Source organism: Prionailurus viverrinus, chromosome B4 (assembly GCF_022837055.1).
Source record: "Prionailurus viverrinus isolate Anna chromosome B4, UM_Priviv_1.0, whole genome shotgun sequence".
Classification (NCBI taxonomy): Eukaryota; Metazoa; Chordata; class Mammalia; order Carnivora; family Felidae; genus Prionailurus; species Prionailurus viverrinus.
The window spans coordinates 73,924,963-73,939,408 of NC_062567.1; the positions used below are offsets into that span (position 1 = coordinate 73,924,963).

The 14,446-nt window shown below is 53.0% G+C and overlaps 1 protein-coding gene across 1 annotated transcript in view; it reads left to right on the plus strand.

Annotated features, from left to right (window-relative positions):
* The window catches only part of ASIC1 (acid sensing ion channel subunit 1), a 47,886-nt gene that overhangs the window by 11,413 nt on the left and 22,027 nt on the right, over positions 1-14,446 (plus strand). Inside the window, exons 3-4 of the mRNA XM_047865888.1 lie at positions 12,413-12,790; positions 13,416-13,611. Coding sequence (XP_047721844.1) covers positions 12,429-12,790; positions 13,416-13,611 — 558 coding nt within the window. The 5' untranslated portion in view covers positions 12,413-12,428. The remainder of the gene's footprint in view (positions 1-12,412; positions 12,791-13,415; positions 13,612-14,446) is intronic.

Here is a 14,446-nt window from a genome sequence, read left to right on the forward strand (position 1 = left end):
TCGGCAGGGGCTACAGTCTCGTCTACTGGAGGCAGATTTGCTTCCGAACTCACACATGTGATCGTTGACAGGATTCAGTTCCTCTTGGGCTCTTGGACCTTGCTGGGTGTTGGCCTGAGGACTCCCTCGGTCCTTTGTCACATGGGCCTCTCCGGAGAGTAGCTGGCAACATGGCAGCTTGCTTTCCCTGATGCAAGTGAGAGAATACCCAGGACAGAAGCTACAGTCTCTTTGTCGCCTAATCTAGAAGTAACATCCCATCACCTCTACTAAATTCTCTTCACTAGAAGCGAGGCATTAAATACAGCCCATAATTTAAAATGTTTTTATTTGCGGGCGCCTGGGTGGCTCAGTCGGTTGAGCGTCTGACTTCAGCTCAGGTCACGATCTCGCAGTCTGGGAGTTCGAGCCCCGCGTCGGGCTCTGAGCTGACGGCTCCGAGCCTGGAGCCTGCTTCCAATTCTGGGTCTCCCTCTCTCTCTGCCCCTCCCCCGTTCATGCTCTGTCTCCCTCTGTCTCAAAAATAAAAATAAACGTTAAAAAAAATTAAAAAAATAAAATAAAATGTTTTTATTTGAGTATAGTTGATACACAGTGTTACATTAGTTTCAGGTATACAACAGTGATTCAACTTCTCTATGTGTCATGCTGTGCTCACCACAAGTGTAGCTGCCATCTGTCACCATACACTGCTAATACAATATTGTTAACTATATTCCCTATGCTGTGCCTTTTATTTCCATGATTTAGTCATCCCATAACTGGGAGCCTGTATCTCCCAGTCTCCTTCACCTGTTTTGTCCATCCCCCTCCCCCCTCCTTTCTGGCAACCATCAGTTTGTTCTCTGTATTTATAGGTCTGATTCTGCATTTGTTTTATTTATGCATTTGTGGTTTTAGATTCCATATATGAGTGCAATCATATGGTATTTGTCTTTCTTAGTCTGATTTATTTCACATAGCATAATACTCTCTATGTCATCCACGTTGTCGCAAATGGCATATCACATCCTTTTTTAAGGCTGCATAATATTCATTATATATACATATATATATATACACATATACACACACACACATATATACACACACATATATATACACACATATACACACACACACACATATATATACACACATATATATACACACACACACATATATATATATAAATGCATATCTCACATCTTTATCCATTTGTCTTTTGATGGCCACTTAGGTTGCTGCTTCCATATGTTGGCTATTATAAATGATGATGCAGCGAACATGGGGTGAATATACCTTTTCAAATGAGTGCTTTTGTTTTCTTTGGGTAAATAACCCATAGTGCGATCACCGGATCATGGGGCAGTTCTATTTTTAACTTTTGGAGGAACCTCCATATTCTTTTCCACAGTGGCTGCACCATCTTGCATTCCCCCCAACAGTGCACGAGGGTTCCTTTCCCCCCACATCCTCACCAACACAAATACAGCCCATACTTGACAGGACAGGATGATACAAGGGCATGAATGCTGGGAGGCAGTGGCCACTGGGAGTCACCTTAGAGGCTGCCTACTACAATGGCTATGGCGGTGATGAGATGGTAGAGGAGGAAAGATGGAGAAGTACAATCGTATCAGGGATGGTAGGGTATCAGAGAGTGGAAGTATTGGTGTCCATAATAGAGTTGGAAAATGGTTCCCCCAAACTAGATCTGGGCAGAGGGGTACAGCTGACTGGAGCCAGATATACAACACCCACTCTCCTCCACCACACTCCAGCCTCATCCCAGGTCCAGGCCCATATCCATTCCCCTAGAGTACTCCCTCCCCATTGCTTTCTTTGCCAATCATCCCCACCCTAGGCTGATGTTCTCCTTTAGGCAATTAATGAGCTAACTAATGGCCAAATGGAGAGCAATTACCACCAGCAATCAAAGGAAAGAGGAAGAGAGTGGTCAGAGGCCCAAGGGAGACAAAGAGGTGCTGCCCGTTTGGGGGCTGGGCTGTGGTTCTTGCGAGGTGGATAAAGCCATCCACCCGATCCTATACTGAGTCCTCATGTCCTTGGTCTCCAGCTCCACATTCCCATAGGACAGAGCCCACCACCGCCATCCCTTTATCTTTCCTCTCTCAATTCTTCACAAAGGCTTTAGGCTAGAGCTTCGCTAAGCCCAGAGCAGCCCATCCTCTCCAGTCCCCCTGCCTCTACCTCCTGCCTCTAATCTCTTCCTACTTCTGACTACCTGCCTTTTCTTAAAATCCCCCCAATATTTCCCCTGTCGTTTGATAAGCACAGAAGGGGCTCATCTTTTCTGATGTCTCATACCTTCCATGGCCATCACTAAGCCCCCTCATCCTACCCCAATGCCAAGGCATTTAGGTCTGGTAAGCCAAAATAAAGCCTATTATCCGGAAACGTCTCTTTAAGCAGCCAGGTGATATTGGGTGCCGTGGAGCCAAGTCCTCTTGCAGTAGAATCATCAGGTTGAGTGACAGGGGTAAAATAGACTGGGAGTGAGGAGACCAGGATTCTAATCCCAGATTTGTCACTCACTAATCATGCCACTTCTATTCAATGTTCTCATCTGTTTAATGGTGGTAGTTGGAGGTGGAGGGTGGATCAGATGGCCTCTAAAGACCCTGCCAGTTCTGAAGTTCTCGGATGCTAATTCCCATGAGAAGGGTGGAAGTTGAGTGGAGGATGATAGCCAGGCTAGAAGGCCAAGGACTACGTGGCTGACAGAATAGTGTCTGCTTGCAAAGGACGGTGAAACCTGGTCATAGTAGGGGGTCTTCACTCCGTGCACTGTAGGGCCCAAGGCCACCCCAACCTTCCTTTCCTATATCTGCCCAGGCTCCCCGCCCCCCCCCCCCATGCATGACCTTAGAATTGCCAGCTTCCCTCTCTGGCCCTTCATCAGCATGTCCAGACAGTCCCCATCTGCCACTTCTGTCTCTAAGATATCACTCACTTCTTTTGTTTCCTTTCTCCTCCCCCGACCCCCCCGCTACACACCCATACTGTCCCCACCCTAATTCAGCCTTTGCCCCTTCTCTCCTGGACCTCTGGAAAAAACACACCTGACTGTCCTCATGCCTCCCACCTCCTTGGTCTGCATGACACCTCTCTCTCCTGGTTCTTCTCTTTGACCAATCTTTCTTGGTTCTCTTTCTCTTTCAGCCTCCTTTCCTCCCGTCCTCCTGTCCTCCCATCCTGCTGTTCACCCCTTAAATTTAGGTGAACTCCCTAAGGCTTTGTCCTTGGCCATCTCATAATGGTAACATGATAACAAAAGCAAAAACAACTAGGATTTAATGGTTCTTACATGCCACAAAGGGCCTCCACATGTATTTTTATTTGATTCCATGAGGTAAACTATTCTCTCCCACTTAATGGAAGTCAATTTTGCCTTCATGGAGTCTCTGAAAACTGTCCTTTCCTTTTGATTTCCACTGCCACTGCTTTAAATCAAGCCTTTAATGCCTTGTCTTAGACCCTTGCTTCAGCGCCCCAGCTGACAATAGTGTAGGTCTTAGCGGCCGATGAGAAGGGAAGGATGTAGTTCCAGTTAACCAATTGACCAAGGGCTTTAGACTTAGCTGAACCAGACCAGGCCCCACTCAGAACACAGTAGGCTGTACTATAAAGATAAGGCACTCAGAAGTAGAATCATTCGGGGGAAAAGATTAGGGTCACAAGCAAAAATTCAGAAATCTGTGATTGGTCTGAGCATAAAGAGGACAGTTCCTGATGAAATAGGTGAAAAGCTGCATAATGAAGTCCAGGAGAATCTCTCTGGAAACTCCACCGTGCCAGGACCTTTGTGACTGGTCCCAGATCAACTCCAGGCAACCCAATCGGCACCCTCAGCCTGCTGGAGCGGGTAAACCTTGACTCTTTAGTTTAAGTCAGGAAAATCCTACCTCAGGAAGAAAAAAGAATAAGAATAACGAAAATAATATTAGAAATACTGAACAAAGAAATTTAAATTCATGATATTGGTTTCATAGTGGGCTTTTGGGGGGGGGGGCAATCGTTGTAATATTGTTTGTTTTGTCTGCTTTTAGAGATGTTGAAGGTTTTTAAGAAAATCTGCTTTATGAAGAGTCTAATTGACTTCATTTGCAGTCAAGGTTTAAATATATGGGGACATACGATTTGCCAAATTCACAGGTTTTTGAATTATTGGTTGTGTAAGTAGTATGAAAATATTTAGGGGAGGGGTACCTGGGTGGCTCAGTCAGTTAAGTGTCCTATTCCAGCTCAGGTCATGATCTCACGGTTCAGTTCATGAGTTCAAGCCCTGCATTAGTCTCTCTGCTGTCAGCACAGAGCCCGCTTCAGATCCTCTGTCCCCCCTCTCTCGCTGCCCCTCCCCCCATCTCAGAAGTAAACATTTTTTAAAAAGAATATTTAGGGGAATGTTAATGATTGGATAAAGACTAATAAACTGGACATCAAAGTAGACAAAATACGGAGTATTCCCCTCTGTGCCCCAAAGTGCCTGAGACATTAAAGTATTTATCATCCTAAACTTCCCATCTGTGATTTCTACGGTCTTCAATTAATTCCCATTCTCCTGCCAAGACTTCCGTGTCCCCATTTTCTCATCTGTGAAATGGGATAATATTACCTACTCAGAGGGTAGCTGCGGGGATTGAGAGAATTCCTTCCAGAACACTTAGAACAATACCCACCACACAATGACTCAATAATGTTGCCTATATTTACCCTCCCCCAATACCACTTGATTATGCCACCTCCTTCTCAAAACCCTTCGATTGTTCCCCAGTGACCCCAAACAAATGGAAGCTCCTCCACACGTCAAGAACCTTCCTGTCCTCACCTCTGCCTGCTTCCCAGCCTTGGCCCTCACTACTCCCCCTCAGCCACCAGACAAAGTTACCACCTCTTTGCTTTGCTCTCGTCCTCATCATCATTTCTTCCATTTCTTCCTCCTCCTTAAATGCCTTGCCTCCTTCCTGTGCCATGATGGCTATTCAAACTCCTACCCACCCTTCAAAACCCATCTCAAATACTACATCCTCCAGGACACTTTCCTGGTCATCTTCAACTCTCTCCCTCCTTGGGGCACTATATTAGTAGTTCTCTCCTGGCAAGCATCACATTCTGTCATGCATCACAGTCAATTACTTATGTGTCTGGTCACCCCAGTTAGGCCATACGTTCCTTGAAGATAAGACTCACTTCTAATTGATCGTGGGGAACACATGGCAGCCTTGCCCAGGTCCTGGTGTGTAGTAGGTGCTCAGTTAACAGACGTTAGATTCTTCTAGCTCCGGGTAGTTGTGTCATCTAAGCAGAGGCCGCAGACTCCCCAGGCCAGGGTCCCCACCCTCTCTGGCCTACACAGACCGTAGAGCACAGGAATCTGAAGGAGCCAACGGTCTGTATGTACCAGGGCCCACAGGGCAGATGGAAAAATGGCATAGCCAGACTCCAGGAGCATGTGCTCAGCTTATCATCACTCTCCCAGAAATTCAACCCCTCATTCGAGATTTTTTTCGGACTCTTCTGTGCTAGGCCCTGTGTGAGGCACGGCAGATGCTGGTGCCACTTCCCTAAAAGAGGTTGTGCCCATGTGCCCAGAACTCCTGTGTGTACACATATATGTGCCCACATGTGTGCCCCACATGCCGGAGTCTCTTCTCCTGACAAGCCGAGCAGTCTGTAAGCCCAGGCTGAGAGGGCTGCCTTTTACCCTGTTTCCAAACAACTCCCTTTTCTGTGCCAGGGCCCTGCTTCTCCCTTCTGTTTGCCCCTCGCCTCCTCCTCCCTCTGTTGGGGCTGCCGCTGATGATGAAATTTGGCTTGCAACACCCTCTTCCTCCCCTTCCTACAGGCCTGGGAGAGGATTAAGCCACTGGAGTCTGAAATCGGAAAGATCCCAGCTTCTGCTCCCCAGCACCTCCCCACGCCCCCTCCCCCTCCCCGCCCATGCAAAACCAGAAAATTAATCTCCCCTTCTGCCTGTGATATGGCGGGCTGCATTACAAGCTGGGCGTCGAGATAAAGCGGGGAGCCGCGGGACAGCGGCCCAGCGCAGGGGCCCCGGGTGGGGCCGGCCTGGGAGATAAGGGCCTCCCAGCCCCATGAATTATTCACCGGCACTGCCTCCTCCGGCTCAAAGGCTGCCCTGGGCGCTGAGATTGCACCTTCCAGAAAGGCCTGGGTAATGTGGGAGGAGGGTCCATGGAGAAGGCAAGGGCTGTAGAAGGGTCCTCCTGGGGGGGGGGGGGCAGGGAGAGGGGAGGACTGTGCTTAGGTGGGAGACAGCTCAGAGACACAAGTGCCCTGCAGGGCCGGCTGATGCAGAGGGTGGAAGATGTCCCCAAGCCCAAGGAACCCTCAGACCCAGCTATGGCCCCCAGGGATGCTCTTCATTTATGCAACACACTAAACACAATTGAGCAGCTGTAAGTGCCAGGCCAGGTCCAAGTCTGGCATCCTAGAGCTGGAGATGCAGTCCCTGCCCTCAAGGTGCCCAGGATCCAACGCACCTACTGAGTATGGGTGGAACACAGTTGTTCCCCCCTCATCTGCCTTGTCTACAACGCTTCCCCCCTTCCCTCCTGTGGAGCTCTAGACAGCTGCTACCCACTCTGCTGAAGCACTTCACCTTGAGGAGGACCGGAGGACAGACCTGCTTTTAGGGCCACCAGAGTTCACAAAACAGAGACCAAGGCAGCTGGTGCAGCAGGGAATCATAGCTAGGGTAAGGGATTAACCAGGCACGTTTCCTGAAAGAGGAAAAGACCCAGGCACTCTGTGGGTCTTTTGTTTCTCCTTTGTTCACTCTTCAAAGACCCAGAATTTTAAAGCAGGAAGGGACCTTAGTAGTAGTCTCTTCCCTATCTTGCTGTCTCTATTACTGCATTCTCCTCACCCTTTCTCTGTCTCAATCTCTCCTCCCACCTCCCCCTCCCTCCTCCACATCTGCCCTTTTAATCTCTGCCTTGGCCCCAATTTCTCCCCTTTCTGTGGCACCATGCCTTTCTCTGTCTCTCAGTCTCTGCTTTCTCCTTAATCAATCATTCCTTTCTTCTGAAGCCCTGACTCCCCGAATGACAGGATGACACAGAAATTGGGGTATATGATGGGAGAAAGGTGGCCATCTTCTGGCCCCCTTCCCTGGGGGAGGAAAGGAGGAAAAAAGAAGGGCTCAGCCTGGTCCTGGATATGCAGATAAACTGCCAAGACCCTGAGAACGCAGGAGCGGTAGCAGTTTGGGGAGAGAGCCTCAAGAGAAACACTGGCACAGGAAAGAGACTGAGATACCCTGAGAGCCAGGGGTTAGAGGTTCTGGGGAAGTGAGGACCAGAGGAGATCCCTTCAAATTACAGCCCAGCCTTCAACCCACTGACTCCTGGAGCCCCACGCTCGAATGAGTGAATAAGGCACATTCTCTTCAAGTTGGAGAGGGAGAAGGGGTGGAAGGTGAAGAGGGGCTGGAATGAGAGGAAAATATGAGAAGGGTGAGCCCCAAAGGATGGAAGAGGCAGTGACTTGGGTGGGGAAGGGAGGACAAGCTAAATGGGGGAGGAGAGAGATCAGAGACAGACCAGAGAAGAAGAGAGGACAGCACAGGGTTGAGGGGAAAGGGCAAGGGTAGCAGAGAAATGAGCGAGGGGTTAAGAGGAGCATTTGGCCCAGAAAAGAGAAAGCAAGTGGGGGCAAGTTGAGGGTCTCAGGGGCAATGTGGAGCCCGGTGTGCAGCGGGGGGTGGGGGGGGAGGGTGTGTTGATGGGTCCCATCAGCCTCAGGTCCACAGCCCCTTCCCATCCGCCTGCTAATTAACTCCTTAATTGTCTCTGCATTTGCTGAGCTGGCAGATGAAGTGGATGCAGACAGATTGGGGCTTGTGTGATTTCACGCATGGGGGAGCAGAGAAGAGCTGCCTGGGAGTCCCAGGGGGCCTTGCCCCCCTTTTGCCCTCCCCCCTCACACCCCTGTCTCTGAGAGGCTGGAGGGTGCTTCTGTACCTAGAGCAGATGGGGCCATCTGCAAAGGAAGTGTCCGTGGGGAATATGCCCCCATCAGCCTCTCGGGGATGAAAATAATACTTGCTACTATTGGTGGAACACCTACTGTTTACTAGGCACACATTGTTTCATCACTGTGGGCATTAGCCAGATTTTATGGCTTGTGGAAACAGTGAGGCTCAGACAGGTTAAGTAACTTGTCCATAATCACACAGCACTGGTGTGACAGAGGTGGAATGTCAATCCTGGTCAGCACAATGCCAAAGCTCTGTGTGGGTCCTGGCCAGATGTTTCATGCTAGTGGAGGGAAGAATATTTCCAGGCCTATTTCTCTCTCAGCCCCAGGAGAGAAAAGGCACTGAGGTCTTGGGACTACAGGGCCAGAGAGGAGGGAAGTGTGGACAAGTGTCAGGGAGGAGGCTGAAGGAGCTAGGATCTGTCACATCCTGCATAAGAAGTAGGTGGGTCCAGAGAAGCAGAAAGGAGCAGTGGGACACTAATCACAGTCCTTGGATCCCTCAAGTGTCATCTTGCCAAAGCCAACTTCGCCTTTTCCTCATCCCTGCAACACAAACCCCTGTCAGCAGGACTTGCCCCTCTGCCACTCTAAGCTGGCAGCCCTGGGACATCCCTCAATTTCACTCTTGGCCTTTGCACTAGAGTCACTTGTCAACACATTCGTCTCTCCTTTGACACTGGGAGATTTTGAAGGCAGTGACTATGCCAGTCCTCACCGTGTCCAATCCTGGGATTTGACACAGTGTAGGGTTGCTGACCTATACCAATGTATAGGGTAAGGATGGGGGGTGGGGGTGGGGATCTGTATGGGGATCTATCTCACCTCAAATGAAGACAAAACAATAACAGGGTACTTAGGCTGTGCATAAGAAAGAACTTCTAAGTCTGGGCATACTGAAGGAGGAACCATACTGAAGCTTTGATTCAGACCTGTGGATTCTCCAGATCAAGGTTTCTCAAGACTGGCTGCTATATATTAGAGGTGCGGAAAAGTTGAGAAATCTGGACCCCACCCTCAGAGATTCTGATTTAATTGGACTAAGGTGGGGCCACAGCATCACTTTTAAAAGCTCCCCACGTGATTCAAATGTGCAGCCAGGGTTGAGAACCACTCTCAGATTCTGCCCTGATTTGGCTGCGCTGGTGCTTTTACGGCAGGATCCAAACCCTAATGCTAATAATAATAATTACTTATTGAGGATTTAGTAGGTACAAGCTAATGTGCTAAGCACTTTCCGTGCACTAGCTTATGTAATCCTCAGAAACTCCTGTGAACTAAATATTACCCCATTTTACAGATGTGGAAACTGAGCTCAGAGAGGTCAAGATACCAGCCCATTCTAATGAATGGCAGGGCCAGTTCTGAAAGCTGAGATTGCCTGATTCACAGCTTTTATCTTCCCTCAGACTCCTGAGGCTGTTCGTTGGCCTCAATTAGTCCTTGCCAGCCTCCACCTCACCTCATCACCTTCCTTCCACCCCCGCTGCTCCCTCAATAACATCCCAGGTGACTGAAGCAATTTGCACCCATTTGAGGAAGCTCCATGTGTCACTCAGCCTGCGAGGGTGGGGAGTTAGGGGAATTACAGATGCTCCAAGATGGTCCTCCCCTCCCCCTGAAGACACTTGGAATTCAAGAATCCTGCCCCATGCTTCCTCCGGTCCCTGTTTGAAGCCAAACTCCACTCCCAAATGCCCCCTTGGGTTGATTCTAGGTATCCGGAATAGTGCTGCCACCCAGTGGCTGCCCAGGGATATGGCAGCCCTCCAGCACTGTCTGGTGCTGCTGGACAGCTCCCCAACTCAAGACCGGAACCCAGGATCCTCCCTTCCCTTTGGCAGCACCATGCCCAGGCCCCTAGTAAATGGATCCCACTCTCCCTCCTGGGGTCCTAAGCCCACACTGCCTCTAGGGATCTCCAACTCCCTTCTCTGGTTTTTCTTGTACCCCCTGCCCCCCAATACTTCACAACTTCTCATGCAACTTCTTTCCATTGTGCCAGTTCTTCTTATTACAGGTTCTTTCTTCTCACTTAAAGCCCTGGGAACACACCTCTCACCTTCCTTCTCCAGAGCTGCGCCAGCCTGCAAGTGGAGTGAAGGAGTTGCTAGAGATAGAATCCTGGTCCCCCACACCCCCCTCCTCATCATCTGACACCATCAGACCTCAACAGTCTCTGTGCTAAGAGCCCCTAATGAGCATCAGCAAATTAACAACTTCCCTTTGATTGCTCCTTCTCTGTTAATTGGATAGGGAGGGCCCCCCAAGGCCTCTCAGAGAGGAGGAGGGAGGGAGGGAGAGAAGGAGAGAAGTGAGAGCTACAGGAGCAGCCCCCAGGCTTGAGCTTAGTGCCCCAGAATTCTGCTCCTTTCCTGAGTACAGCTCCTCCTTCCATCTCTTCCTCATCCTGTCCGCCCCCACCCTCCTAACCCTCCACCTTCCCACCCCACCCCCTTCCCTTTCCCTTTCTTGACTTCTGTCCAAAACCTTGACCTCTGGCTATTTCTTCTTTCTCTCTGCTCCTTCAGAGGTTTAGCAGCGAGGGGCTGCCAATATGCCACCCTCCAAAGGCAAGCCCAAAGCTCCAAGATGGAATTTGGGTGGCCAAGGCTGTATGTTTGTTTATATATGTACATGTGTGCCCATGTCACATGTAGGTGGGAGCAGGGATAAGAACAGGTGAATAAGTGTCAGCTCCTGGGTGCTTGCCCTGTAGGCCAGGCCTCTGGGATGCGTGGGTGTCTGTGGGGGTGTGTGTGGCTGTGAGTGGCGTGGTGTGACTCTGGTCTTATGTGTGTCTGTGTCTCCACACGAGCAAGTGCTTGAATCAGTCAAGTGTGACTCTGGAGCTTGCGTGTGTGTGTGTGTGTGTGTGTGTGTGTGCGCGCGCGCGCGCGCGCGCGCGCGTGTGCCACCAGAGGAAGCAGCAGCAAGAGGCAGGAGCATCGATCCGAAGGAGACAGCGCGGGGAGGGGGACGCTGGGGGCAGACACCCTCCCGCGCGCGCGCGCGCGCGCACACACACACCTCACACATAGTCACACACAAGCCATAGGGCCTCACAGGCAGAGAGACGGCTCCGGGACCGGAGGGAGGCAGAGCCGCCGAGAGCGGCCGGGAGGAGGGGGCGAGGCAGCGGGGGGAGCCCTCGGTCCCGCTCCTGCGTCCGGGGGCCCCGCGCTCACACCGGCCCAGAGACACCCTCGCAGACACCCGTAGGCGCGCACGCGCACCCTCTCCCCTCCCCCTCCGCCTTCCCTCCCGCCGCCTCCCGGCCGGACGATGGATCCCTGCAGATCCCGGGGCTGAGAGCACCGCGCACCGCGCCGAGCCCGGGCGGACCGAGCCGAGGCGAGCGAGCGAGCGCGCGCGGGCGGGCGGACAGAGCCGAGCGGAGCCGGGCCGGGCGGGCCGCTCCCTGCAGGGCTCTGCGCGGCGTGCCGCGGCAGCCGCGGGCTCCGGCTCCGGGCCATGAGCCCCTCCGCGGCTCGGCGCTGAGCCCGAGTCCGGCCCCGCGCCCCAGGACCCGCCGCCGCTTGCCGGGTTCCCGAAGCCCCCTCAGGTGGGTTTCCGATACCCCCGCCTTTGGCTGCGGGACTCCCCAGCGCCCCGAAGCCGAGACTTTCCTCCCCTCTCGCTTTTCCCCAGCTGCTGGGGCGGCTCGGTGGCTGGGGAGGGGGGCGGGGGCCGAGCAGGGGATCTGGCTGCGTCGAGAAGCTGGACTGGTGGGGGGGTTGCGTCCGGGGCGGGGACAGCTAGCTGTCATAGGGAACCGTGCCCCCCCCCCCATGCATCCACCTCCGGCTGCCCTCCACCCCCCACCCCAAATAGACACACACATAGCCTGCGCGGTTAGGAGAACTGGAGACGCCCGCAGGTGAGGACTCGGGCTGGGCCCCTCCCCACCTCGCGGGGCGGGGGGGGTGGTTAGCCCAGGTTTAGCTCAGCCAGATGAAAGCTCAGTCCTGGGGACACCCTTGGCCAGGAGCTCCTGACCCTGGGTTCTGTCCATCTGGGGGAGTTTTCGTCTCTAGGATGGGGTGGACATTCCTGTCCCAGAGTGACCCCACATCTGGAGGGAACTCCTGTGCCTGCCTGTGGAAATATTGGGACTTCCCTCTCGCCCTCCAATGACTATATCTGGGGTCTCCCCTGGCCTGGGAAGCTTTCCTGGGAGGGCATTCTCTTGGCCTGAGCTGACCCCTGTGCCCCCGCATTTGGAGGAACCCTCTTCTACGAGTGTGTCCCTTGGCCGGCCACCTCTGGGCTCACACACAGAGGGAAGTCTCCTGCCCCAGGGGCAGTGACCTCTGGTGACGGGGATTCCAAATGGGCACACGTGCAGGGCCCCCCAGGTGTACTCTCATCTCAGGACAATAACAGCCTCCCCACCCCCCTTCCCCAGGACCCCCTCGGCCAGGATGGAACTGAAGGCCGAGGAGGAAGAGGTGGGTGGCGTCCAGCCGGTGAGCATCCAGGCCTTCGCCAGCAGCTCCACGCTGCACGGCCTGGCCCACATCTTCTCCTACGAACGGCTGTCTCTGAAGCGGGCGCTCTGGGCCCTGTGCTTCCTGGGCTCGCTGGCTGTGCTGCTGTGTGTGTGCACCGAGCGAGTGCAGTACTACTTCCACTACCACCACGTCACCAAGCTCGATGAGGTGGCTGCCTCCCAGCTCACCTTCCCCGCCGTCACGCTGTGCAATCTCAACGAGTTCCGCTTCAGCCAAGTCTCCAAGAATGACCTGTACCACGCTGGGGAGCTGCTGGCCCTGCTCAACAACAGGTGGGCGGCTCCCACCCATCCGCTAGCCGGGCTCCTTGGAGTTGCATGCATCCCAGCTCCCGGATACCCCTATCAGGGGGCTCGCCTCTCCAAACCTGCTGTAAAGCCCGGACAACCCTGTCCTCTAGGCCCCCCCAAGCCTGCCACTCACAGCAAAGGAATTGGGGTGCTGCTGAGCACGCAGTTGAGAGAGCCCAACCTCTGATCCCAGCATAGTCTCAAACAGCTCTGCCCCTGCCCAGCCTGAGCTATGAGACATTAGCACCTTCTCTGGAATGACCTCTGCCACCCTCCTGCGGCTGCGTCTTGATCTTCTCCTCTATCTTTAAAGGGTAGGGACTGTAGTATAAAGATAGTTCCTGCCTTGATGTCTCTGCCCACCTCTCCCTTACCCACGCGGCCACGGCAGATCCTACTGTCTTCTTAGACCCCGGGGTTCAGGTCCTCTGGACACACCCAGCTCTCCTGTGCCTATGCCCAGGCCTGCTTCCCAGGGCTGATTGCTACCCTCCTCCCTCCCCGCCCCCCCTCCCCCACCGAGGTTGGGTATGGGACACTGGAGGCCCAGTGGAGGGATGAATGGAAGGTCATGCTGATCCATGCGCTGCTCACCCCTGGGCTCCAGGTATGAGATACCGGACACACAGATGGCAGATGAAAAGCAGCTGGAGATACTGCAGGACAAGGCCAACTTCCGCAGCTTCAAGCCCAAGCCCTTCAACATGCGGGAATTCTATGACCGTGCAGGGCACGACATTCGAGACATGCTGCTCTCCTGCCACTTCCGGGGGGAGGTCTGCAGCGCTGAAGACTTCAAGGTGGTGAGTGAGTCCCCTGGTGTGGGGCATGAGTCAGCCCTGCCCCCAGAGGAGGAGGTTAGGAGCCGAGGGCCTCTCATCAAACTTGCTACTCTGGGAGAGGAAGCTGTGGGTCCCTGGGGTTTGCTTCTGTCCGGACGGGACTTAGTTCAGCACAGGGGCACGTGTGCTCTGTGTGAGGGCCTGAGCATCAGCCTTGTGTCCATGATGGCAGGAAAGAGGGCCCACAGTGCATAACACATCAGGCTGACACACGCACTCATACACACACACACACACACACACACACACACACACACACACGACCTGGCATGGCTTTGACCCCGCAGCTTACCATGTGGGCTGCAGGTGTCAGAGCTGGACATGGTGGTGGGTAAGCCTTGTTATTTGAAATGAAGTCTGAGGACTATCACCTGGGAGCTTGAAAGAACTGCAGGACTTAGCTACTCCACTTCCCCTGACCAACTGAATCAGAATTTGCATTTTAGCAGGTGATTTGGACTTAAGTTTGGGAAGCACTGAAAAAACTGGGAAGTAAGGGAAGCTTTCTCTTAAATAGCCAGACAGGTAATTCTCTCTGTGCCACCCCTGTCCACACACACACACATACACATACGCACACGCACATGCACACACACGCATACACATGCACATACTGTCCGATTGGGTTCCCCCTTTGCCAGCAAGACCCACAGAGCCAGGGTCTGAGGAAGGAGAGATTATTTGGGGTACACAGTCATGGCTGAACTGGAAGTTCCCTTTGCTTTTTTTTTCATCCCTTTTCTCCTTACAATGGAGATGCCCCCACAGACACACACACACCACTCCCTACAGATGG